Source organism: Cornus florida, unplaced genomic scaffold, assembly GCF_030987335.1.
Source record: "Cornus florida cultivar Cherokee Brave unplaced genomic scaffold, ASM3098733v1 CherokeeBrave_3.0.0_Hap2_Chr06, whole genome shotgun sequence".
NCBI classification, from domain to species: Eukaryota; Viridiplantae; Streptophyta; class Magnoliopsida; order Cornales; family Cornaceae; genus Cornus; species Cornus florida.
The window spans coordinates 17,608,381-17,635,043 of NW_026775576.1; the positions used below are offsets into that span (position 1 = coordinate 17,608,381).

At 35.4% G+C, this 26,663-nt stretch overlaps 2 protein-coding genes across 3 annotated transcripts; one reads left to right on the plus strand and one right to left on the minus strand.

Moving 5' to 3' along the window:
* The first annotated feature begins 1,276 nt into the window (after nt 1–1,276).
* On the plus strand, nt 1,277–23,406 carry LOC132311141 (pentatricopeptide repeat-containing protein At3g59040). 2 transcript variants are annotated; one of them, XM_059808882.1, is made up of 8 exons: nt 1,277–1,466; nt 1,592–1,893; nt 3,446–3,758; nt 4,422–4,712; nt 5,973–6,221; nt 11,883–12,007; nt 18,529–18,627; nt 22,607–23,406. In XM_059808882.1, the coding sequence occupies exons 3-8, from the start codon at nt 3,483–3,485 to the stop codon at nt 23,169–23,171; spliced, it is 1,605 nt and encodes a 534-aa protein (XP_059664865.1). In that variant the 5' UTR covers nt 1,277–1,466; nt 1,592–1,893; nt 3,446–3,482; the 3' UTR covers nt 23,172–23,406. The 2 variants fall into 2 exon arrangements, with proteins under 2 accessions (XP_059664865.1, XP_059664864.1); XM_059808881.1 differs by lacking the exon at nt 1,592–1,893.
* On the minus strand, nt 23,367–26,311 carry LOC132311142 (protein DETOXIFICATION 41). Its single transcript, XM_059808884.1, has 8 exons — nt 25,894–26,311; nt 24,889–25,433; nt 24,714–24,800; nt 24,574–24,630; nt 24,251–24,489; nt 24,004–24,122; nt 23,834–23,920; nt 23,367–23,764 (listed from the first exon to the last, which is right to left on the minus strand). Exons 1-8 carry the CDS (start codon nt 26,218–26,220, stop codon nt 23,693–23,695), a joined length of 1,533 nt encoding a protein of 510 aa, XP_059664867.1. The 5' UTR covers nt 26,221–26,311; the 3' UTR covers nt 23,367–23,692.
* Between the last annotated feature and the right edge of the window lie 352 nt (nt 26,312–26,663).

Below are 26,663 nucleotides of genomic sequence, written 5' to 3' on the forward strand. Positions count from 1 at the left end.
TCATGGCAGTGAAAAATATGATTTTGTGGTAGACAATACTTCATGTTATTCTCAGCCAAACTCGAGGATGAGTTTTTTTTAAGTAGAGGGGACTGATGCATAACAGAATTCTGGACAAAATGGTGAATAGTTTGACAAGTCCATTTTTGACCCAGGTGGTATGGTTTTTGGGTGGAAATGACTCATTGAGAAAAACTCACAGCTTTTGCTTGCAGGCCTTGTTGGTTTTCTGCTGAAAACCTTCGTTTAGGGCTCTGAAACGCATTTTATCATCTTATAAGAGGCTGCTAACTATTTCGGGATTTTTGTTCAAGGCATAAACGACGTTGGATTGCTCTCAAATTTTAGATGTAGTAGTTTTTGTTGATTAGGTTTCTTATTATATATTTTTTAGAATTTGAGAGAGAAATTAGTTTTAAAATTATTTTTAGGATTAGTTTCCTTATATTTTTAGTTTCCTCATAGTGTTAGTTTTCTATATTATAAATATATATGTACTGCAAGAGCATAATTTAACTTTTGATTAACAATATTTCAGACTGCTTTGCAATTCTTATTAACTTTGTGGATTCAAAGTAACCTTGTTCCTTGTGAATGAATTTTATCACTTCCGCTACGTCAGTTACGGTTAACAATGAAAATCTATTGATTTCTAGGGTTTCAAATATCTGAAAATTAGATTTCTTTTTTCTAATTGAGTATGTATGCTGAGTTGGGGTGATGAGGATGAGAAACAGGGAATATACAGGTTTTCCGGCAATGTTGAGCATATCTCTACGTGTATCTATATATCTATATATATAATCCCTTTTGTGTACTCTCTGTGTGTCGCTTCCCCTCCGTATACTCTCACTATTTGTCGCTCTATTTCTTGACTGAGACCGATTCCAACTAAAAGTTTATTTGTTATTTCAGAAAGCAGATGAAGAAGATGAACAGTGATGTGTGTGTGTGTGTGTGTGAGAGTATTGACATAAGGCGTGTTTGAGAGACAGTGGGGCATGCTTTTTATTGGGATAAAGGGATGCCAAAGGTTTGTATATAATGTCAGAGGGTATAATGGTCTAATAGTCAACATTGAATCAGGTGCAAAAGCATGGCTTGGGGCTTTTGCCTAGTTGAAAACTGATTTTGGTGGACTAATTATTAATAAATTTGAAGAAGAGAGGGAATAACGAGTTTCAAAATCTAACAGGGGTATCTGATAAAATATGAAAATCCAAAGGAGTATTTCTTGCAATTTATCCGATTATAATATGAATATAAATAATATCCCCCAATGTGTGAGAGACGAAGACGCGGCATAACAACTGTTTGCGGTATCAACTGCACCTACTAATTTGCGTCGACATTGTTGCTCACACACACTCTCTCTGTGCAGTTTAAAGACAAGGCTGGTGGCCACAGATACCTCAAATGTTGATCCTCAAACCCTTTATTTCAGCTCCATCCACTAGCAATTGGAGGTTTGTCGACTTCGAAATTTCTTCATGTTTGCAATTTCATTTCATAAACGTGTATATTTACATTTATATATGCAGTCATATATATATATATATATATATATATATATATATGTATGTTTTCGCAGGAAGGACTCTTCATCTGCTGACAAGATGGGGAAGACGAAAAGAGAAAAGCTTCGTAAACAGTTCTTACAAATTATTTAATGTAATAAAACTATGGCTGTTGTAGCAAAGAGTACCTTAGGCGAAGCCAAGTTTTTTTTTTTTTTCAAATTCTTTTTGTATTCCTACACTTTTGACAACAAATGGTGATAGAGAAAATATTAAGGAAGAAATCCACAGTGTTTCTGATGACTAATTTGAATTTATGCCGAGTAGATCCACAATGGAGGCTATTTATTTAATGAGACTGTTGAAGAGTGTAGGGGTAAGTAAAAATTCTACATATGATTTTTATTGAGTTAGATAATACATATGATAGATTGATACGGTGCCAAGAGAGATAATTGGCAAAGAGATCAAGTAAAAAGATCTACAAAGAAAACAATTTCTTATCGAAATGATAAAGATTATTCAAGGTGTGTATGTTACAGGAATTAGAGTTCACACTATATCTGATGACACTAATTTTTTATTTTTCATATATGAAACATTGTACCAAGGGTCAGCGTTCAGTCCATATTTATTTACGATAATATTAGATGAGATCACAAAAGACTTAACAAAGAAACATTTCATGGTGCATGTTGTTGGCAGATGAAATGGTGCTGTTGGACACTTCTTAACAAAATATAGTAATAAAATTAGAAATGTAGAGAAATGCATTAGAAAAAAGGTTAAAAAATTAGTAGGGCGAAAACTGAATTTATGGAATGTAAACTTAGTAAAAATTCGGATGTTAAAAATATAATGATCACGCTACTAAACCAAAGATTATCCAAAGTTACCAATTTCAAGACTTAGGGTCACTGATATAAAAGGATTGTGAGATAGATGGTGATATAATTAGTAGATTTGGAGCAGGTTGGACAAATTGGAGACATGTTACTGTGATTTTATGTGATAAAAGAGTAACAAATAAATTAAAAAGAAAAATTCATTGAATAGTTACTAAGCCATCTATTTTATACTGTTTAGAGTGTTGGGCATTAAAAAAAAAATATGAGCAACAAATTCACGTAGCAAGAACAAGGAAATTGTGATGTATGATAGGGGTGACTAGAAGAGATAAGGTTCCTAATCAAGGTGTGAGGGAAAATTTAGGAGTGGTTCCTACTAGTGATAGGAGAAATTGAGAAAATAGACTTAAGTGGTGTGGATATATCCAAAGAAGATCTATAGATGCTCCAGTAAGAAGATGGAGAATAATTTGCATAGAAGGTAGGAGGCAAAGAGGGTGACCGAAGTTAACACAATAAAATCATTAGAAATGAGCTAAAAAAGTTAACTATTACGGGTGAGATGACTTATAATAGAAAAAGAATATTGCAGAGATTTCACGTGGCCGACTCTATTCATATGGGAATAAGGCAAGGATGATGATGACAACCATCTACTGTAGATGGTTGTCAACACCTATTTATGTGAAGAAAAAAAAAAAATCTGCTCTAAAAGCTTAAGCTTTTAGAGAGGGTGTAACCTAAATATATAAATTCTTCAACAATAGGCAGAATGACAATGCTCTTAAATTATATATGGTCGTGCAAGTGTTTATTGTTGTTTGATCACTATTATTATACTGTGAATGCTGTCTGCATTTCTCATACTATTAGTTTGTTGCTCTTTTGACCATTTTTTAAAATTTCTTCTCTGTTCATTCTTTTTTATTTTCTCTAGCTTAACATGGAACTGTGTAAAAGGTCATCAATTTGCATCCAGATATTTTCTTGGATACTTCTTGAATAATTTTTTTACTTTTATCTTTGGGTGTATTCATGGTTTTGGGGGTGGAACAATAACATCACATTTCTTTACTCCAGTAAACATAATATCTATGGAGATTCAGTTGACGTCAACATGAAAGTCCATAGAAGAGTGGAGGTAGTTTGTCTTGGTATGTTGTCACCAAGAAAATTCATGCAAAAGAGGAAGAAAGTAGATGTTTTCAAAGATGCAGCTGATGAAGCAGATCAGAGGAGTTGGAGGAGACTGATGAAGGAAATTGATGAAGCAGGTTCTGCTGTTCTGATTCTCAGAAGCCAAAGGACCAAGAACCAGGCTCTTCCTAGAGACTTGGTTCTGGGTACCTTGGTTAGATTTAAGCAGCTAAAGAAGTGGAACCTTGTTAGTGAGGTATACACTTTTTTCTTTTTGAAGTCATTTCATCAATTGACGAGGAGAATCATAGGCGAACCATTAAATTATAGTATTAATATAGAATGTCCACCACATTACCAATATTCAACTGTAGATATATCTATATATTTTTAAGGTAAGCAGGGATGGAAAATTATGCGTTTTTAAACACCTCAGGACGCTAGATCCCAAGAATGTGATTTTTCACCAGAATATCTCACCAACCAAGTATTCTAGCATCTTCTTTAAAGTGTAAAAATTAAAATAGAGTTTTATACAAAGTGACTGCTCTTGGAAGTGTAACACAAAGTTGCTCTTGGATGATTAATCAATCCAAAAAATTCTACGAGGGGCATGCTCAAATGGTGTGGAAATTAATTATCTCAAGCATTAAATATAATCCAAAAGCACAAGGAGCTAAAACATGGGTGGTTGTGTATAAAAAATGTTTTTCATATCCTGGTGATCATCTAATTATGGATTGTTGCAGAACTCTGGGGTTACTGGTTGTATACAATTGGAGGCATCTCTCATCTGGGTGGCAATTTGGTTTTTGTGTTAATAATTCTTTATTTTCCATATTCAGAGAGGAAGAGATTCTGCTCCCTGAGCTCATTAGCATCTACAATTAATATAAGTTGTATTTCTCATTGCTTCTAGATTCTTGAATGGCTTCGGACTCAGCATTGGTGGGATTTTAATGAAATGGATTTTCTGATGCTTATTACGGCTTATGGAAAGCAAGGAGACTTTAACAAGGCTGAAAAGGTTTTAAGCTACATGAACAAAAAGGGTTATGCCCCAAGTGTGATATCTCACACTGCTCTTATGGATGCATATGGAAGAGGAGGTCAATACAATAAGTCGGAGGCAATATTTCGAAGGATGCAATCTTCGGGCCCTGAACCCTCTGCTTTAACATATCAAATAATTCTTAAGATATTTGTTGAGGTATGTCATCTTTGTTAGCATCTGTTTCGAGTTTTCAAGTTCCGCCAGGTTACTTATCTAATATGATTTATTCAACTCATTTTTTGTAATTTAAAGCTACAACTCTTATAAAATGACATATGCGCACCAAAGTACCCATAAGTTTGTATATTATTGTACTGATGCTCTGGAAAGAAGAAAAATGGAAATTTACGAACTCATGAGACACACACACACACACACACAAAGGGAAGAAGAACCCTATTTATAATAATTAGGACTTCGTTTTCTTCTATTGCCATTGCTTGGTTCAAAGATGAGAACATTATCTGCAAGGATGAGTATGTAAGTTTTGAGTTTGAGGGCAGCCAATTCATGAGAATAACGTTGGGAGATATATATGTAGGCAGACCACTCCTCCCAGCATGCCGCATTGGTGGAACGAACACTGTGTAATGACCTGCAGCGATTCTTTTTCTTTTATATATCAGACCCATCTATTGTAGCACGTGGCAGATGTATGATCTGCATATACCTTAGGTGTGTCTTTAGTTTTAGAGGAACACAATTGTCACCCAGGTTAAAAAAAAAAAAAAGAGAGCACAATTGTCATGATTAGGATGCCTTTTCTTCTCTATTTTATAGTTTACACATGTTCTGTTCCTTGCGAACTATAATGGGTTGAATGCTTACCCTAAGGTGCTAATTCTACTGTTTCTCTCTTCTTAGGAGAAGTTATTGTAGAATGGATATATAGAATAACTTACCAGAGCATATGTGTTAAATAACATCTTTTTTAATTGTTTGAGTTACTCTTTTATACCTTAGAATTAAATTTTAACGTGGACTGTGGTCTGGTTATAATTTGTTTGTTTCAGAAATCATGATTGGAGACTAGAACAAGATGCAGGTAAATAATAATATTACAGATGTCATAGAAGAATAAAGTTTTATTTATTGATATCCCATTAGTTTTAAACATGAAAAAAGTTGTGTTCTTAAATTATGTATTGAATTCTTTGAACTTACAACGTAATTGCAACGTCACAGTATGTACCTTGTAAGAGGATTAATCCTGCTTCCACCACCCAGCTCCGTCCCATTCCTCCTCCTCCTCATTTTTTATAAAAACTAATTCGAACGAACTGCCTTTCGCTATAATTTGAATTTTCTGTGAAACTTTACAACTATGTGTGTGTATGTGCTTGTGTGTGTGCACATTTCAGGTAATATTGTCATGCCATTTTCTCAATACATGCTTATGTCTATCATGGGACACAGGGAGGCAAGTTTAAAGAAGCTGAAGAAGTCTTTGAAAACCTTCTGAATGAGGAGATTTCACCTTTAAAGCCAGACCAGAAAATGTTCCACATGATGATTTACATGTATAAGAAGGCTGGGAGTTATGAAAAAGCTCGTAAAACTTTTTCATTGATGGCGGAGCGTGGTGTTCAGCAATCTACAGTTACTTATAATAGTTTAATGTCATTTGAATCTAATTACAAGGAGGTGGCGAATATCTATGACCAGGTAAATTAATACAGTTATATGTTTTTACTTTTGATATTCCTCAATAGCAAATTTACAATCAACTATCATTTTAGCGGAAGTACTTTTGATAATAATGTATGAGCTTACAGCAATAATTCCTTAGTCTTCTGTTTTAGAGAAGCACAAAGTGGTTTAGTTCCACTTCCTAATTTTTTACATATATATTTTTATTTTTTTTATTCTTTTGTTGTTTTGGAATTTTGATGGGAAAAATCTAGTGTCGTTTTGAGTTTGAGATATTAAATTTCATCAATTTTGACCCATTTCTGTGCAAATATTTTTGACATAAGATGAAAAAAAATTTCATCCCGTTTGATTGAGTATCTGATGGGTTTCACATATCTGTTACCACAAAAAGTCATATATTTCTATATTTATACATCATGAGTATATAAAAGTGATCCCCTGTATAAGTTATTGGGTAAATAGACTAAGCAGAAGAAAATACATAGAAAAAAGTGTGATTGGAGTGAGCGGAGAGAGCATCCCTTCAATGAGGTTAGCTCATTTATTTTAGCGAAAATTACTATCAAGTCCTACATTTCTTATTGAAGGACAAATAAGTCCTACAAACTTTCCTTTAGGACCAATAAGTCCTACTTTTGAGATATTTTTCCATTTAAATCACTAAATCTTCCATTTGTACCATTACTAAATAAAAGAAAATTTTTGTAATAAAAAATATATTCATGAATTGATATATAATCTATTATATATATATATATTCCTTCAAGTTTTAGTTACTTAATAATATTTTATTAGGAGTTTAAATAATAATTAATCTACTTTAAATTCAATTAAAAAACTCTTGTGTAGAATACACGATTTTAGTACAAAAAAATTAATTATTCTATAAAAACTTCAATAAAATGCATATATATATATATATATATATATGTTTCTTTTAATCAAATTTTGTGTCTAATTTTGTTAGGGTATACAAAACTAATTTATATCTAACTTAGCAAGAGTTTATCTAATTTAATAAGGATATCAATGGAAGATTTAGTGATTTAAGACTTAATTGGAAAAAATCAAGAGTAGGACTTATTGGTCCTGAAGGGAAATTTTTGGGACTTAGTTGTCTGTCAATGAGAAAAGTAGGACTTGGTAACAGTTTTCCCTTTATTTTATGGAAGTGATTGTAATGCCTCAATTCTTATAGTCTTATTTCTTACAGTTTGATGTGTTGACAATTCCCCTCAAGCTGTGTGTAGATATATATTATGCCTAGCTTTTTACATGAGTTAAAGAACCAACCTTTTCCAAGCCTCAACAAGCACCTTTCCTCCTAGGCTTCAACTTGACAAAAAAAATCACAATTTTTTTCTTGTCACCCTGTGCTTTACAAAATGACAAGCTGCTTCATTGTATTTTTGAGTTTTTCTCTACCATCTTTTATATCTCCAGATTGTTGAGGAACATTACATTGAAATTTTCTACATAAGAGCATTCCAGCTGATGTTTAGGGAGTTGGGATATCAATGGCTGGAGAGTCGCTAGATGGGTGTTGTTTTTATGATATTAATTTGTGTATTGACGAATTTCCTTAATAAACATGGTTGAAATATTGAAAACAAATGTCACTACAAATCTTAAATGATATGCATTCCCTGGAAGGACATTGATTGAGTGAACTGGAGATGAAGGTGGATCCCAAAGCATTTCAACTTGGATACTTCATTGGATTTAATCACATTTAGAAGTGGTAAAATGTTATTATTACTGTGTGGGGATTCATTAAGTCATTCTAGGAGAAATCAGGAATCATTAGAAGTTAAATAATATAAGGTACAGTCCTCTCTCTGCCGCAACAAGTCTTAGTCAATATAATTTTGAGATTTTTTCTGAGTAAATACTTCTCTTAAGGCTCTCATCAAATTTTCATTTAGAAATCTAGGCTCTGACATTGATTGGAGTAATTCTAGTCTTTCTTACTACTTCAAGTGGTATGAGAGATAAACACAAGTTTTCTTAGATCATTATATTGTTATTCGGTAAGCTTGGTTGGTTGGGCATAGCATTTGGATTTGGAGTTTTAATATGGCCGTGTGACAGAATAGTTCTTAGCTTTCTGGTTCTGCTTTCTTTCTGTTTCACTAGAAGATTTTGGAACTTGCTATCCTACATTGGTGGGGTTATATGCTTGCTCGCTCTTTGTATAACTCCGATGCTCTTTGCTCGGTATAACCTTATTAGGCCTTATTTGGACAGGGTGGATCTCTGGTTGGGGCTGCTTTCTGATCATTTGGGCCGGAATCGGTGGTGGGCTACCCCAACCAGAAGATTTTCACCTTGACAATTCATCAGGCCTGGTTTACTTTTTGCCTGTTGACATCATGAGGAGGCAAGGGCTTGGTACCGAAAGCAGGTCAACGATACCCTTGTCCCAACTAATTCTGTTGATTTTTTTTTGGTTTGGTTTATTATGGTGTTGCATGTATGTTCCTGTTAAGGTTGCTTGGATTTTTCATCAGCATAGTCTTGCTATTTCTGTGTTGTTTTTGCTTTTGGGCTACCAATTCAAGGTTTTATTAGTGTTCTTCCTTTCTAATAACATTGTTCTGCTCACTATCCATTTGTATTATAGTTCTATTCATTGGAACAGTTGGGTAGGGTTCTTGTACTTTGTTTGTAATGTACTAGGGACGTACGCTTCCTGAAACCATTTACATGATTGTTTTTGTTTCAATAAAATTGCTTGCTTTTTCTTTGACTAAAAAACAGTTGCATCACCTGGTTCACTTCTATTTTTTTCCCCCTACAGAGTATGTTCCTATTGTAATCAGGAGCGGAGCCATTGAGGCCCCAGTGTGGGCTGCCGCCCCCACTCAATTATTTTTTTTATATATTTTCTATACATATATTTTCATAATTCTAAAACCTCCCTTTCTTAAAATCATCAAAAACCTTAGATGCCCCTACTCAATTTTTCTTATTTTAATTTTGTATACTCATCTTTTTCAGATATCTCATGCCACCCTTTCTTTTCATATATTTTTATTGTTTCATCTTTTCTTGTCTTCTTTTTTCTTTTTCTTCTCTCTCTCTCTCAGTGCATCTCTAACTTTCTTTTCTGGGACTCTAAAACTTGCTCGCTACTTAAAAATTCAACCATGAACCAAGTCGTTTTTTCTTGGACCCTCTCACTCTTTCCTTTTTATTTATTTATTTATTTGTTGGATAGATAAGCTACTAACATATCCAAACTCAAGCACACACACATCAATTATTGCCTCTAAGAGGACTTGAACACTTAGATTTTTATTTGGAAAAAAAAAAAAAAAAAAACTACCACCGAGTCAATGGTTAAGTGGTAATTCTTTCTCTTTACAAGAAGTGTGAAGAGTAAAGTTCAGTCTATTTCTAACATTCAATCAATGCTCAAGAACAACCACCAACAGTTGTAGCCTAGTCGTATCTCATCTGCCTTCTAAAGTGGAAGACCAAGGGTTGAAGTCCCTAGTGGGACAAAAAGTTGGTGTGCGCATTACTTGCCATAATAATAATAATATTTTCCCTTCTTTAAGAAGTGACGTTATCATGCAATGCTTTCAAAACATGAAAAATTGTCAAGAATAATTGCAAATGTACGAAATGAGAATTATTAATCAATAATTAAATTTTCTATTTGTTATTGTGGTTTAAATTTTTTCTCTTATTATTGTCCAAACTTTGAATGCCCCCACTAATTCTAACTCTATGTTATCAAATGATTCATATTTATATATACGGAATATATTCCTACTGGAACAAGATAAATTTATTCTTTAGATATGACTTATATAAAATGCTTGAGTGTGCAAATAATTACCATTTTTTCTCCACCTCTACTAGTATATGGAGTAAACCTTGAGGCTGATTCGTCCAATGCAGATTATGAAGGAGGGTGAAGTATATGTATGAAGGTGTGTCCTTGACAAAGAACGAGATAGGACTCGCACGCATGAGCAACTCATGATTTGTCTCTACTTATGAAGAACGAGATATGACTCGTACGCATGAGACAAACGCGATTTGCCACTACCATTGAGAAGGGGCATGGAGAAGGGTTTTTTTTTCTTCTTATTTTGGTAATATTAAATTTTAGGGATATTTTAGGACGTTATTATTTTAGGGTTTCTTAGGGTTTGGTTATAATTTTGTACATAAAAGCTCTTATGTAACCAAAAAATGCACTTTTGATTATTGGAATACTGTCATGGTTCAAAATTATCTCTTGGGTTTTCTCCCTCCCTTATTCTTGCTCTTCTTGACCCTTTAGTGTATCTAGCCTATCTCTTCTTTTTGATTTTCATCCCTTTGCAATTTATTGGTCCTACATCAATTGGTATCCGAGCATTCCCGCCTACATCAGTTGGTTGGTCCTACTTCAATTTTGGTTGGTTCTTCATCCGTTCTACTCTCCATCCATTATCAAATTGCATATGCAACATTATCTATGCTTACTACTGCACACAATTTAAGTACACATCTTCATAATTTAAGAAAACTACCTTTATAGTTCCGTAAATGATTGTTGGATCAGCAATAACTGAAAAGTATTGAAGCTCAAGTTTGAACATTTAAACTCTATGACCTTTACAACTCAGGAAGAAGAGTTGAATTTTCCATGTATCTGAACAATATATATTTTTTATAAGTAAAAAGAATGTATCTGAACTTTATAATTTATAGATTTCTACAAATCTGTGTATATGTAACAATGTGTACATCTGTAATTCAAAACATGATGCTAATTTTTTTTAGTCGATTTTTCATAATTTGCTAAAGTTCTGCTTGGAGCTGAAGTTAATAAATACAGCCAATCTGAATTTACTAGCATTCAATATTTTATTCATGCTGCTTACATGAATGGTTTTCATGCCTGAGCTTAAACAAGTGTGGCTAACATGCACATAGCAATTCACGTACATAGTGAAAGCATAGTCCTTGAATGCTCATTTCGTAATTATCTTGGATCAGATTTTTCTGCTCTTTGGAAAGGGAGTTCTATAGAACTGCTATTAGACCAGCCTTTAGTATTCCTAGTTCCTTGAGGATCTTCTCTGTGCTTGTTTCCACAATATGGATCCTTGGCTAGCTTTTTTCCGCTGATAGATGATACTTTATGTTACTGAATGTTGGGCAGCTATGAAACAACATTTGCATAACATGAGTGACTGAAATGCGAATGTTGAGATGGATGTGCAGTAAGACTAGAAAGGATAGAATTAGAAATGATCACATACGGGAGATGGTTGAAGTAGCGTCAATTGGAGATAAAATGAGAGAAAATTGGTTAAGATGGTTTGCACATTTGCAAAGAAGACCTTTAAGTGTGCCGCTTAGGAAAAGTGACATAGTTCACATTGAGGGTAACACTACTAGGGGAAGAGGAAGAGGAAGAGGAAGACCAAAGTTAACTTGGGTAGAGTTAGTAAAGAAAGATATGATAGCATGTGGATTGACTAAGGCTATGGCCTTAAATAGAGTGGAATGGAAACATAGGATTCATGTAGCCGACCCCAAGTAATTGGGAAAAGGCTTGGTGGTGGTTGTTGTAGTAGATTTTTCTTGGAAACTTTTTCCTTTCCCTTTTCGTTTAATTTACATTGGTAATGATTTCATCAGACTTCTAAATTAAATACCATATTTTAGATGCAAAGAGCCGGTCTTCAACCTGACGTTGTGAGCTATGCCTTACTCATTAATGCTTACGGAAAAGCTAGAAAGGAAGAAGAAGCCTTAGCTGTTTTTGAGGAGATGCTCGATGCTGGTGTCAGGTGTGTAGTTTTTATTATGATTTGGCAAGTCCAAGTTTCAAAAACTTTAATTACAGAAAAAGAATTACTCTTTTATCCTGATTTGATTTCTCTCAATCGATTGCTTTAAGTTTTTTATTTTTTTTGTTTTATAGAGAAGTTGCTTTAAGATTTATTAAATGCCATGTAGATGCTTTTGTATATTAATGAATACAACATTTTGTGTCACATATTCTTTTTGTTCCATGTGCTTGTTCTTTACTTTCCTAACACTGAATTATTGAATTTAGCTTTCATGTTTTTTTCCACTGAGAATCGTGGCATGATCATTCTTTTCTTTTCTAATTTTATTTTGTTTTTGCTACACTCTAAGAGAAAGTCACCTCAGTGGCTTTGCCAAAGGTTCTTAAAAGAATTTAGTGGTGACTTTGCCAGATGTTCTTAAAAGAATTTAGTTTAACTTTTTTTTTTTAGTTGAGTTAGGAGTGTTGGCCTAAAGTATTAGATGTTGACTTTAAGAGATAATCAAATCAAGAGTAAAGTATAAGAAGAAGAAAAAGAGAAAAAATAGGATGAGAGAAATTGAGAGAGAGATCGGGAAAGAGAGAATGAATGAAAGAATACTTTCATCCTTCCACCACATTCTATTTATACTTGCAAGTTTCAGAAATCACACATAATCCCCTACATTATATAAGTAATAATAAATAAGCCCCTGACAACACTCCCCCTCAAGCTGGTGCAAAGATATCTATCATGCCCAGACTAACATGTTTTGCAAGTAAGTCTTGCTCACACCCTTAGTCTCATATGTGTTGATGTATGGAGTACAAATCAGCCCAAGACGAAGCTTTTCCTTGATTAAGTGTGTATCGACTTCAATGTGATTTGTTCATGTTGAACTGGATTGTGGACAATGCTAGTAGCAGCCTTGTTGTCACAATACAACTTCATTGATTCACGAACAGGATAACCCAACATCGTTTGTAGCTATAACAACTCACAAACTCTATTTGCCATGGATCTGAACTTAGCCTCTGCACTGGATCTAGCTACTATAGATTGTTTCTTGCTTCGCCATGAAACAAGATTACCTCCAACAAATGTGCAATATCCTGAAGTAGATCGTCGATCTATCATAGACCCTGCCCAATCAACATCAGTATAGGCTTCAACACACAAGTGGCCATGGCGGCCAAATAATATCCCCTTACCAAGTGAACTCTTGAGGCAACAAAGAACATGATGAGCTGCCTCAAGGTGAGGTGTCCGTGGCACATGCATAAACTGACTAATCACACTAACATCATAGGCAATATCCGGGTGCATGAGAGATAGGTAAATCAGCCTCCCAACCAATCACTGAAATCTTCCCACATCATCTAATGGGTCTCCATCTACATCATTAAGCCAATGGTTCTGCTCAATGGGAATATCAATAGGTCTAGCTCCAAACCTGCGTGTTTTAGCCAACAAATCTAACACATACTTCAGTTGAGAAATGAACACCCCTTTCTTTGATCTGCACACCTCGATGCCAAGAAAGTATCTCAATGATCCGAGGTCTTTAACCTCGAACTCTGTCCCCAGGAATGACTTCATTCGATGAATCTCTTCTGGTGATAACAATATCATCAACATATACAATAAGGGCAGTGGTGCAGCCCTGGTGCTTCTTGATGAAAAGAGTATGATCTGGCTGACTCCATGTGTACCCTACTCTTTCCATAGTAGCGCTGAATCTCTCAAACCAAGCACGTTCCGAATATCCTACGACCAGTGATATGCGTTCAAGCAGATTAAGCCTGCTCCATATAATTCCTCTTATCCTGCCTAATAGTTGTAATACAAAGGCCTAGATGGTGGTCACTACTACCGCCCATATTGGAGTCAGACTAGGGGAAGACCCAACTTCTTTTGAATTCACCTCTGAGCCGGACATTTTATCAAACAGTTTCTGGGTATATAATCCTCAAAAACAAAAACAACAACAAAATACGTAGAGAACCACCTTTCTAACACACAAAAACTGCAACTAGAAAGATTACCGTCTTCTGAGATGCATAAAAAAAAGACCACATAGTCACCACACAAATCCTAAAAAGCAACAAAGTAGACCATACCAAAATCGCAAATGACGAAGAAAAGGCTGTTGTTGCAGAACCACACGAACATGGAAAAAAACGTCAATCAAGACTGCAATCGATAAAAAACAAGTCCAAAAAAATGTTTTCGGGGCTTCATAGCAAAATACGTAGAGAACCACCTCTCTAACACACCGCGTGTTGTAATGCAACAAACCTGAGCAGGGGCGCGTTGCCCTGCGACCCCAGCTAACTCACCGCGGAGTTGGATCCGCGGTACGTGTGGATGTGATTAACACTACTTTCTTTCAAACAAATCCCATCTTTGAATCTCTTCAAAACCCTTCACACCCACTAAGGTTTACACAAACTTGCCCTAGGATTTCAACTACACACCTAGAGCTTTGCAAACCTTGCTCTGATACCATGTTGACTTTAAGAGATAATCAAATCAAGAATAAAGTATAAGAAGAAAAAGAGAAGAAATAGGATGAGAGAAATTGAGAGAGTGATGGGGAAAGAGAGAAAGAATGAAAGAATACTTTCATCCTTCCACCACATTCTATTTATGCTAACAAGTTTCAGAAATTACACATAAGCCCCAATATTATATAAGTAATTACAAATATGCCCCTGACAACACTAGAATTTACAGATTTTTTTTTCTCCAAAATCTATAAACTTTAATCATTATCAAGAACTTGGATATAGGTCAACTACAATCTCTCTCTTTCTCTCTCTCTCTCCCTCTCATCAATCGTATGAAGGCTCTATGTCCAAACAAAATTAGAATATTTCTTTCTTAAATTGTCAGCCCTCGCTCCTGTGATTGGTTACAAAACCATCTCGTGTTGGTATATGAATTTAAATATGTCCTAACTTTTAAAATAATTAGTGCCATTTTAAATTTAGCATATGAATAGAGTATTGCTGCTTACATTTTCAACTCTAAAAGATCACTAGATGACCAAATATGTCTCTTCCTGCTGAAGATAGAGTCCTGTTGCTTGCAAATTTTACATTTATAACAACTCCAAAACAATTAAAAAAAAAAATTAAATTAAATTTTGCATGATGACAAAAAATTACACGATTATTTTACATTCAATCATATGTTAATATGATATTTTACAAATCTTTAGAAACTTATACTTTTTTTTTTTTTTAAAAATTTTTAAAGAGAGGTAATGAGGGCCTCTCCAAACAACACGTGATAGGATAAAAAAAGAAAAAAGAAAAGAAATCAACACGTGATGATTATGTAACCAATAACATGTTTAGCCACAATCGTGCTAGTGACTGTGGCTAGCAAACCTCTTAAATTGGATAAAGAAATCCAACCTGGTCTCAACACTCAGATGAAATTGCTACAGATGGCTTCAATTAATGGTTGCATTATTGTTGCGTTGGGAGTGGTTGGAACCTTTATTAATTGTAATTTATGAAGCATGGATACAAACTCAAGATATTGATATGCCACGTCTCGGACAAGTTAGCACGAGGAATCTTAAAGTAGGACACAGGGCAAACAGGGAAACAAGTTATATTATTATATAAAATGGTTATATATAACAATTATTTCATTCTAGTAACATGAATTTTTTAAACATATTAATCATATAATTTGTAAACTATGGAACTTTTTCTAGATCTCTAATGGGAAATCTGGGAAAAGCCTGAAGAAACTGTTAAAATCTGATAATAACTCAATATATATTGATAAAGACTTGAATACAACTGATAAGAGACTCCTCCTTGTATAAGACAACAATTAATGATACTACCTTTTCCCAAGACTGACTTTCAAACTACCCAAGTGTATTAATAATAGCTTCTATGTTTTCCAATACATATTAAGATTTCCCATACCATAATTAATCCCTTGACTAGAGACTATTGACTGACACAACTGACTTTATTAATGAGACAGAACTGACTGCATCATACATGGACAAGAAATAGAAATTAAAAGGTCAAGTGAAACCTTCTCTCTTTTACAGCCTAAGATAGAGAAACCTTACAATAGCTTTACAAGCTTCCGTTGCCAAGAGCACCTCTTGGTCTTCTTCTCTCAAGAATATATATTGAAGTTTGAGAATTACGATGGGTGTCTCTCAAATAGACAATTATAAACAATTGAAATACAACAATATCCCTTAATGGATAGATATATAAATACAAGCTCAAATCCTAGAGTTAAAGATGAAGAACTCGAATGAAACCTCAACTCTAGGTTTGCAATATGAGTTTCAATGGTGATTCCTATAAAAGATTTCTATCCAAAAATGATAAACACGTTTCATACCCAAAGGGAGGTCTGTCTATAGCACTCTTGCATGCTTGCAATGTCAAAAGCATTGTGTATTTATAGCCCTTTGAAGAATATAGCCGTTGGAGGGCATAATGGTAATTATAAGTGAGGTCAAACTAGCCGTTATCTCAAATCTGGAGACTTTTGGTCGGCTAAAAGAGAGCTTCGGTCAGCTAAAACGTCTCTTTAACTTAGCATGACTACTGTCCACAGTTAAGTGCTATTTCGGTCACTTTTAGTTGGCTAAAAATATTTTCAGTCGGATGGTTTACCACTTTTGGTCGGCTGCAGTGTTGTCAAAGGCGTGCGCCTAAGCTCTAGGCTCATATAGCGCAAGACTTGTGCCTGTTGTGTGCCCAGGTGCGCCTTTGACAACATTTGCGCCTTTTATATGGAATTTGAATACTTTAATTGTAATTTAATTTTTTCCACTGTGTGCTTCACTTCACAAAGCGCCCCTCGCCTTGCGTCTAGGCTCTAGATGACCTCTAGTGCCTTGGGCCTTTGATAACACTGGACTCAACTGAAATGTTTTCAGCTTGCAGAAACTGTATTCAGTCAGCAGGAACATGCCAACTTCAAACGGTCATATCTTACTCATTTTAATTCAAATTTGTGTCCAAATTGAAGATCTCGAAGTCAGCTTTCCAATGGCACTGGTCTTACTCAAAAACTCCAACCACAGAAAAAGTTATGGCAGTTTAAGTGCAATCTGGTCATGGATTCTCTGAGCTGAAAATTACCTATTTGTAAGATAGCCATCTCTCTAGCAACTAGGACTTTGTTGGATGGTTTAATTAAGTACAAGGCCTACTGCTAAGAGTCTTGGGACCATTTAAAATGATATACACGAAGTGCATTAGGTCCCAGAGTCTTAAATCAACTCAAGGTAATTAAGGCCTTATAAAATGAATAATTAATTCCATGGCCTATTATCAAGTGGACATTAACAAGATCAATCAAATTGATTCAAGGTCCTTGACATCTCTAAGTATAAATATTGAGATTATGATGAATATTCCAATTTAGGAAATTTCTCAATATTTGACAAAGGCTTTTCAAGATTGAAACAATTAAGTTCAAAGCCTTGTACAATATTCCTAGAGACCAGTCAATGATATGATTGAAATACATGGTCCTAGTATATGTAGCTCAAGTGTTGAGTTCTTTCAAAGCTTATAGAAACTTGAACTAACTCATCTTTAGCAAGGGCCTCATATACTAATTTTGTATATAATGAAGTTCATTACCTATTGCTAATGGTTTAAGGACTCGTAAATGATGTGAATGATATGCATGGTCCTATAGTCCACAAGTCAGCACTCACCCAAATTAAGTTTTCAAATAAAGTTACTTCAAAAATAACTTCACAAATTAAGTTAGCACTCACCCAAGACTATTCTAGCCAATTCTTTTATCTTCCTTTTCTTTGAGCTTTGAGTTGATGTCTCCATCTTTGTCTTCAATGTCTTTTGAGCTTCAAGATATCATCTTTAAGCATAGGATCCTTGTTGCTTTTGCCATAGATCCACAAGCTCTCTTGAGTTCTTAGATGTATAACTTGTTAAACATAACTCAAAAAGACATTAAATTCAACACCTTCAATAGTTTGTTATCTTCAAAATATCTCGTTTACCCTTGGTTAGATACCTTGGGTCAACAATGTATTTGTACAATACAAACTTTATTCAGTGGTTCCTCTCCTACTCCGATGGCCATTCCTTCAATGAAACCTTCCTACTTTTCCTTTTTGTATTGTCAAATTCTATATGGACCATTAATTCTTATGCTTCGTTTCCATGTTAAAAGGAGTTATCCAATGTTCAAGCTTCACTGATGGCATTTTAGTTCAAAAAGTTTCGACCATGTGTCGGAAATTAAGAATTTTGTTTTCAAAATTATTGACACGTGTCGGAAAATGTGTGTCAACCATAGTTTCAAACTACTAATTTTGTTTTAAATTTTTAACAGACAAAAACAAATTGTTGTTTGTTTCACTGGATTTGTTCATATGTTGTTAGTTACTGCAAAAGATCAAGTATGTGGAAAACGAATCAACATGCTGTACTTGCGAAAAAGCCTTAAAGCTGATTTCTCATCATTGCTTGAGAAGATTAATATACACTATAATTGTTTCTCTTTTCCAGGCCAACACAAAAAGCTTATAACATCTTGCTTGATGCATTTGCAATCTCGGGAATGGTGGAACAAGCTCGGACAATCTTCAAAAGCATGCGAAGAGACAGGTAACAATTCCTTCTCTGAATAACGAGCACGCTCCATGGGCTTTGCTTTGAACTTGTTTCATACTGATAATGGAAATATGACTTTTCACCAATAATATTTCCTCATTCTTTTTTTGTTTACTCAATTTTCTCTTTTTTTCCTTTTGAGATTTATCTACCATATAGAATAGCTAATTAACAGCTTATATCCCCAAATTATTTTGTTATTTTGCATTGTCAATCTTTTAGTTTAGACAACTTAGTTATTTGGTACTAGTCTTTTGTAATGGCACCTTTCTTTCAGCTTACTTCTGAAGTCTTAGTCAATATATCTTTACATTATTAGTGATGTTTTCATAATAGTATAATAGTACTTTTAGTATGTATTTATTCATTATCTTTTTGGCTAAGGAGTATTTGGTTTTGCGTATTGCTTTGCATAGTGCTTCCAATGTTAGGTTCATGATTTGGGTGGAATGTGTGTGCATTTGTTGTTTGATGGGAGAAGCTTCAATTTTCTTTTGTAGAACTAGGTGTGTGCATTGTGTGCGTGGTTGATATGAGAGAGACAACGGAACGAGGGTATTTGGGAAAGAAATTGAGGGCGTGCAAAACAGTAGGGATATTAGTGTTGCCATTTTGCCTGTTATTTGACAAAAAGACGTCGAATAATAAAGGGGAGAGGATTAATTCATGGAAAATAACACAGGTCATCTAATAACTAGCCTTTTAAATAGAAATGTTGCTTTGCTATTTATTGTGTAGATGAATTCATCTCAACGGCTTGTTTCTTATGTATAACTCATTTCTTTCTTTATTTTTATTTTTATTTTTTTTGTTTTTTTTTTTCCCCCCCTTAACATAAGAGCTTTGTTCTTTATACAATAAATATGTAAGCTAAGAAGCACGGACACTTAATAAGTTTCGTGTCTGTGTCGGACACCAACACTTCTTGGACAATCCTGGACATGTCTCCAACACTTCATGGCTGTGTCCACAATTTAAAAATTATTTTTGTTATTTCAGACACTTGGTTGACACACCTTGGACACTGGCCAACATATCTCGGACGCTTGGTCACACATTTCAAACACACACCAACACATCCCACACCCTTCCTCTTATATAAAACAATCACATGACAGTCCTGAAAATAAATTATGAACATACATTAAAGTACCCAAATTCTTTTTCTTTAAAATTTTGATATTAAACACGTCACAGTATGTAATGAACAAAAACATAACTATAATGACAAGATAGGATAGAAATATCATATATAGTAGGATATATATATATATATATATATATATATATATTCAAATAGCTTCATCTTCTACTTATATAACTTTAGGATAGAAATTATAAATTAATTAAAGTTGTATAATTATCTTATACAACATATGTATCAATGAAAATTTATATTTATATTAACTGTGTCCACGCCATGTCTATGTCCTACTTTTTTAGAATTTGACGCTTCAGTGTATTCGTGTCCTATCGTGTCCGTGTCTCGTGTCTGTGTCCATGCTTCTTAGGCTGTAAGTCAATAAAATAGCAAATCTATGAACAGAAACATTAGTGACTAACTCCTGACATTACCGGATTAGTCATTCTATCAGAGAGAGAGAAGAAGAAAAAAAAAAAAAAAGGGTAAAAGAATGAATATTGAAAGACCAACCATTCTTCTGAGATCTCATATCTTCCTTGTAATTTTGCTTGGGGTATTGTCTATGCATTTCACTAATGCTAGACCAGCCTGAAAGCTTTACCTAGTACATGGACATCTGTGGGACAACTTAGTTTATAATTCACTGTTATAATGAAGAAAAATTCAGAAGGTTTATGATTTGGAGGGTATGTGTGATATGACAGCATGGGGTTTCTTATTGTTTTCTTTTCCCCCTTTTTTTCTTTGGTGAGTGGGGGGCATTCAAGTGTCTGTTTGAGGTGCTCTCTCCTTGCTATAACCGACCTTCCATAAATGATATTAAGCTCTTGAATATAGCACCTTGTTTGAAATAAAATTAATGTCTTTACATTAATGCAGAAGTAACTTTCTTGTTGCTGTCCTTGCTGTTGCTGCTATCTTTTGTTTTCTTCTGGAAAAAAATATAATTTCTTAATCTTTATTTTGTATGATTCACACCACATAGATGCATTTGACAAATGTGCTATATTTATGACTCAGATTTTCACCCCTTCCCCTCTCCCTCACATTAGTATCATGTTGTATTATCAATTTTTTGGTTTCCAGTTTCTTTGTTCTTCGTATATTTTCATTGATTTCAACCATTTGTCCCTCTTCCATTTTAGCAAAATGATTCTCTATTGAGTTAAAGAGAGGAAAGTGGTGGAGGTGGAATCAGATTCAGTTATGGAAAATGATTATGGAAATATAATTAATTGGGATGGAGTAGAAGGATGATGCTTGCAGAATTGTGCTTAAGTCTTACATTATTCCCCTTCCTAATTTTGTGTAATATGTATGCGTAGATTAACAAGAATCTTGGGTTGCCATGCGTGTGAATGGTTTCGAGTATAAGGAGTGTCACTTTGGCCCTTTTTTTCTCCTTGGCAAGAAACTCACTCACCCATTTGTCCCTACGGGGACTTGAACCTTCATCTTCCACTTTGGAAGGTAGAGGAGATACCACTAGGCTATAGCCATTTGTGGTCTTCTATATATGTGGAATGACAATCAGTCACTCAAGCGATGCTCATTTTCTTAATTGGGTGATATAGCTGATTGCAGAATTCTTTGAATTAATATTTGAATTCAAGAGTAATTTTTCAAACAAGTGGAGTTAGGTAGTTAATAGTGTCCAAAACATTTATCATTGCTTAAAGAAATATTACACTTGCATGTCAGCTTGAGCAGTAAAAATGAACTCAGAATCACTTTAGACTTTACTGACAAAAAGAATCCTTCCAACAGTCCAACTGATGCCTTTATGGCTCTGAAGCTTGCATGTGTTTTATTGGCACATTAGTCTGGTTCATAGGCAACCTCATGTAAGCTGCTGAGACAGTGACTTATATAGAAAAAGTTCTGTTGCATTCTATACTAATCCTCTCCAAGATAAAGAGATTAAGCTACATCTGCGCTTACCATGAAACTCACTTTTTTCACAATTGCTGCCACAAACACTCCGTTCTTATCCAAAATACAAGTGCTGTGTGGTCTTTAAACTCCAATCATCCCATGCTCTCTACATGTTTATCTTGAGCTCCAATCTTGGCAGGGCTACTCTGCTGTGCACCGTCCCCTTTACTGAATACGTTTATCTTATGCTGTGCTGCTTTGCTGGGCCGACACTGACACATCTCATGTTCTATATGTTTATCTTATGCTTTATATTAATGAGGCTATATATATATATATTTTTTCTTTTCTTTTCTTTTCCATTTTTTTTTTCTTTTGAAATTGTCTTTCTAATAAAATTTTGCCAGTCTTCCTATTCTCTTTATATGTTTGTCTTGGCGCTCCTATTTTTGTGGAGCTATGCTAAACAAAATTTTGCAATTTGTACCATTTAAAAAATAAATTTTTGATCTTTCTGGGAGACCGAACCTTTGTTTTTTGTTAACGAACTTGCTCGCATCCTCCTCCCCCTTTTATACAGGGATAGTCACCTATGCCCCTTGAAATACTAGAAAGATGAAGAAAGAGGTATCTCAGGGCGCACTGCGCCCCCTTCTTTACGCTATCTATTTCACCCACCGATGTCTAAGCCCTGTCCCATTTGGATAGGAAAGGACTTATCCCCATGCTAGTTAATAAACAGGTGGAACCCCGACAGCTGATGCTTTTTGCTAGTTTGAGAGTATCATTGATCACAAAGTGGTCGACTTTTTGTGAAGCTTTAGGATGTTTCATCTTCTTGATCCTTGATATAATGCTCAAGCAGGTGTATAATGTTGGAGTGGATATTATACCATATTTAATTCATAAGTTTCTCTCTATAATGGGGAAATTACCATTGTCTGTATTTTGCAGATGTAGTCCAGATCTTTGCTCTTATACAACCATGTTATCAGCTTATGTGAATGCATCTGACATGGAGGGTGCTGAAAAGTTCTTCACAAGAATAAAACGAGATGGATTACAACCAAATATTATCACTTACGGGACACTGGTCAAAGGGTATGCAAAGGTAAATGATCTTGAGAAGATGATAGAGAAATATGATGAAATGCGGGCTCATGGTATCAAAGCCAACCAGACCATCTTAACTACAATCATGGATGCATATGGTACAAACAGAGATTTTGATGCTGCTGTAGTTTGGTTCAAAGAGATGGAAATTTGTGGGGTTCCTCCTGATCAGAAAGCAAAGAATATTCTTTTGTCTTTAGCAAAAACCGTAGAAGAACAAATGGAAGCTAACCAGCTTGTAGGACATAGCAATCTTTATGCCAATCAGCAATTGGTTGATGGGTTACCCAAGTATGTTGATGATGATGAGGCCAATAGTGATGAAGACGATGACCAAGAGGATGATGCAGGACAGATAATCTCTTTTGAAGAAAAAGATGACTCGACGACAGCTATCTGTGGTTAGCTTCAACACAACCAAGTGTTGTGCATGCTCTAAATTTTGTATCTGGATTCTTGCATTTAGTAGTTTAGCAGTACACAGATAGTTCCTCTTTTTTTTTTTCTTTTTTTTTTTTGGTTTTTTGGGTAGTTGTTTCGATGAATTTAGTTGCAAAACGTTGTCTGGAAGTTCTGTAAAGATGAAATCACTCAAATGTGCTATAGCATTTGGAAATAGATCAATCCTACTTTTCATTGTCTGTGAAATGAGTAAAAAATGCTGTTGCACATATGGGGTATTGACGCTTTTTTTGATAGCTTAAGTTGTTCCTATCTTGCATGTACAGCTTTGTTCGGATTGATGGATATCGTTCAAACTTTTCATGGAAAACAAAATACAGTTCTCTCTGGGCAATAAAACATCTTTTCATCTTTTACAGACGGAGTATTAGAGTTTAAAAATTTTCTAGTTTGAGTAAATTCTCTTTTGCTGTAAGTTGAAGAAGAAGATGTCATGATGGTATGTTCTGTAACACCCGACTTTCCTCATATGTTGTCCAAAAGGTCCAAGGCTTCTTCGTTTGCAGATTGCTTCAAGCGTTCAGCGGCTTTTGTGACCTGCAATTACAGCATGAATGGTGACCACACAATCCATGACAAACTTGTTGAATCAAAAGATAGGATTACCTCTGCATTCCAGTTTGTTCTTGCAGTTAAAACAATTAGAGTTACTGTTTGTAAGAGAACTCCAACTATCATCCCCCACCAAATACCCTGAACAAAGTCAACATAAGAATGTGTGTCTATATATACACATACATATATATATATATATATAGATCATTCATTGTACTTACTGCTACTCCTAAGTTTGTTTTGAAGCCAAGAAGACATCCAATGGGGAGACCAATAACATAGTAAGTGGCCAGGTTAACATATGCCACTACAGCTTGCCATCCACTCCCAATGGCAACACCTGAAATTAAAAAAAGAAAAAGAAAAAAAATATTATAATGCCTTTCAAGAATGACTCTTGGACAAAAGAAGTCTCTCTCTGGTTTACTAATCTACACTGCTAAGACAAATTAGAATAAAATATTTTACCTGATAGTATGGGTTGAATGCCATTCAACAAAACAGAGATGGCAAGCAGTGGGGTCAAATTGGAGACAGCCTCAATAACTTCAGTGTCAGTTGTAAAGAGTTTGCTCAATCCAACCTTGAATATTAGTACAATTGCACTGAAAATTATACTGATGATGATACTGGTGGTGGTCACCACCAGCACTGAAAACTTGGCAACCATCGGATGACCAGCACCAAGCTCATTACTGACTCGAACGCTGCAATGTTTCCGGCAAACCAATCAGTTTCACATCATCATTACTTCGGTTTAACGATGAGAAGATAAAAGACTGTTTACTTACCTTGTTCCTGCTGCAAGCCCCAACATAAACTGCATGTCCCAGTTCAAGTAATTCATGCTGAAATGAAATGAAATTCATCACATTAGCAGTTATGACGAGCTAGTGTAAGTACAATAGAAACAGGGCTGTTATCTACATACCAAATGGAAATGGAGTCCAGTGCGATGGTAGGGTTTGATAGAAGGCCTGATATAAGCACAAGTCCTTGACTGTACCATATCTCCAAGCTACAAATTATATGAATAGGGTCAGAATTGAAGGGAAATAATCCATTTTTTCTTTTCTTTTCTTTTCTTGTGGAACAAACACACATACCACAACATAACAGCAGAAGCAACAGTTAGCTTGAAATACGGCCAAATCCCTCGAAATGCTTTAACAGAGAAACCGGTCCATGTTTGGTTGCAATTCGGACTGAAGAGTATGTAAAGGCCTTGAATGAGGACCAGAAGCCACCAAGAGAGACTAAGTGTGAGGGCAGCGCCGATGAGGCCATAGTTCAACACAAACACAGCTACCCATGTGAGAAGAACGTGCAAAAGGAATACCCCAACAGCAATGTAAGCCAGAGGGTTGACAATGTTTTGTGCCTGAAGGAACCTCTGCTGCGGGCAGCTTATTGCAAATGCATAGAGTTGAGGGATCAAACCGCGAGCGAAAATTTGGCCTTGCTCTGCTATGCTCTCTGATTGTCCCATGGCTTCCAGGGCCGCCCCGGAATACCAGTAGAGGAAGCTTATCAGAATTGCTGCCCCAATGTGGAGCACAATTGCTCTCTGGCAAATCACACCCATTGCCTCATATTTTCTGGCTCCATATGACTGCCCACACACAGTTTGAACAGCACTTGCCATGCCCAACTGTAAATTAAACATAAACTAATTACAACATCAATCGTGTTTACCTTTGGCCTAACCGTACAACCTGAAAGAGGAGGGGAGGGTTTGGTCCCGGACGTGGGCAAAAGGGTGTGTGATTACTTTATCATTCGTAGACAAAAAATAAATAAATAAATGCTGCTAAAATTGAGTGAAATTAATTACAACATCAATCGTGTTTACCGAAGGACCATTGGCCTAACCATACAACCTGAAAGAGGAGGGGAGGGTTTGATCCGAGCGGGGGCAAAAGGGTGTGTGTGATTACTTTACCATTTGTAGACAAAAATAATAATAATAATAATAATAATAATAATAATAATAATAAATGGTGCTTAAATTGAGTGAAATTAATTTCCTATTTGAACAAAACTAGCACTCTGTGAGCAGCAAACCAAAGTACACACAAAGTGAGTTTAATGGAAGAGGTAGGTAGAGGTACCATGATCCCATAAGCGAGGCCTTGAATTCCGACGCTGGCAATGGAGGCTCCGGCAAGCTCCAGCGCGCCTAAATGGCCGGTAAACATGAGGGTGACAAAGCTGAGCATGTAGTTGAAAATGGAAACGATGATGGAAGCTCCCGAAAGGAGCCAGAGGAGCCTGGACTCCCAACCCACGAGGCGAGGATACCATCGGAGAGCCACCGGCCTGTGTGACAAGAACTCCTCCACGGCGGCCGACGACAAACCTGGAATCTGAGCGTGAGAGTCCAGTCCCAGCAGCAGAGTCTGGTACACTTCATCGTGATTTTCTTCCACTGACCCCATCTTTTTGCTACCAATTTAAATCAATGCACTACTTCACTAAATGTGTATGTGTGATACTTACTATATATATATATGTATATATAGTAATTGACTTGTCTATGCAATTTGACGCGTTGTGGGAAGCGGAGGAGATTAAAAGGATTTGAGTTGTAACTACCATTCTTAATTTGAGAGTTCACAAAAGTCTTAAGTGACTGTAATGAAGCTGTTAGAGGGAGAAGAGTAGTTAGTTAATCACGTGTACATCTTACCACAAGTAGTTCACATTTTCTTTTATTTTTTTATTAAAAAAAAAGGGTCAAAACGTGCCCGTTGTATTTAATTTATTTAATCTAACATTATTCTTTCAAGCGGAATTTTCCAACAAAAATCAGCTACCTCCTCCTACCAATCCGGGTCAACCCACTACCTCCTCCTACCAATCCGGGTCAACCCACATGGGG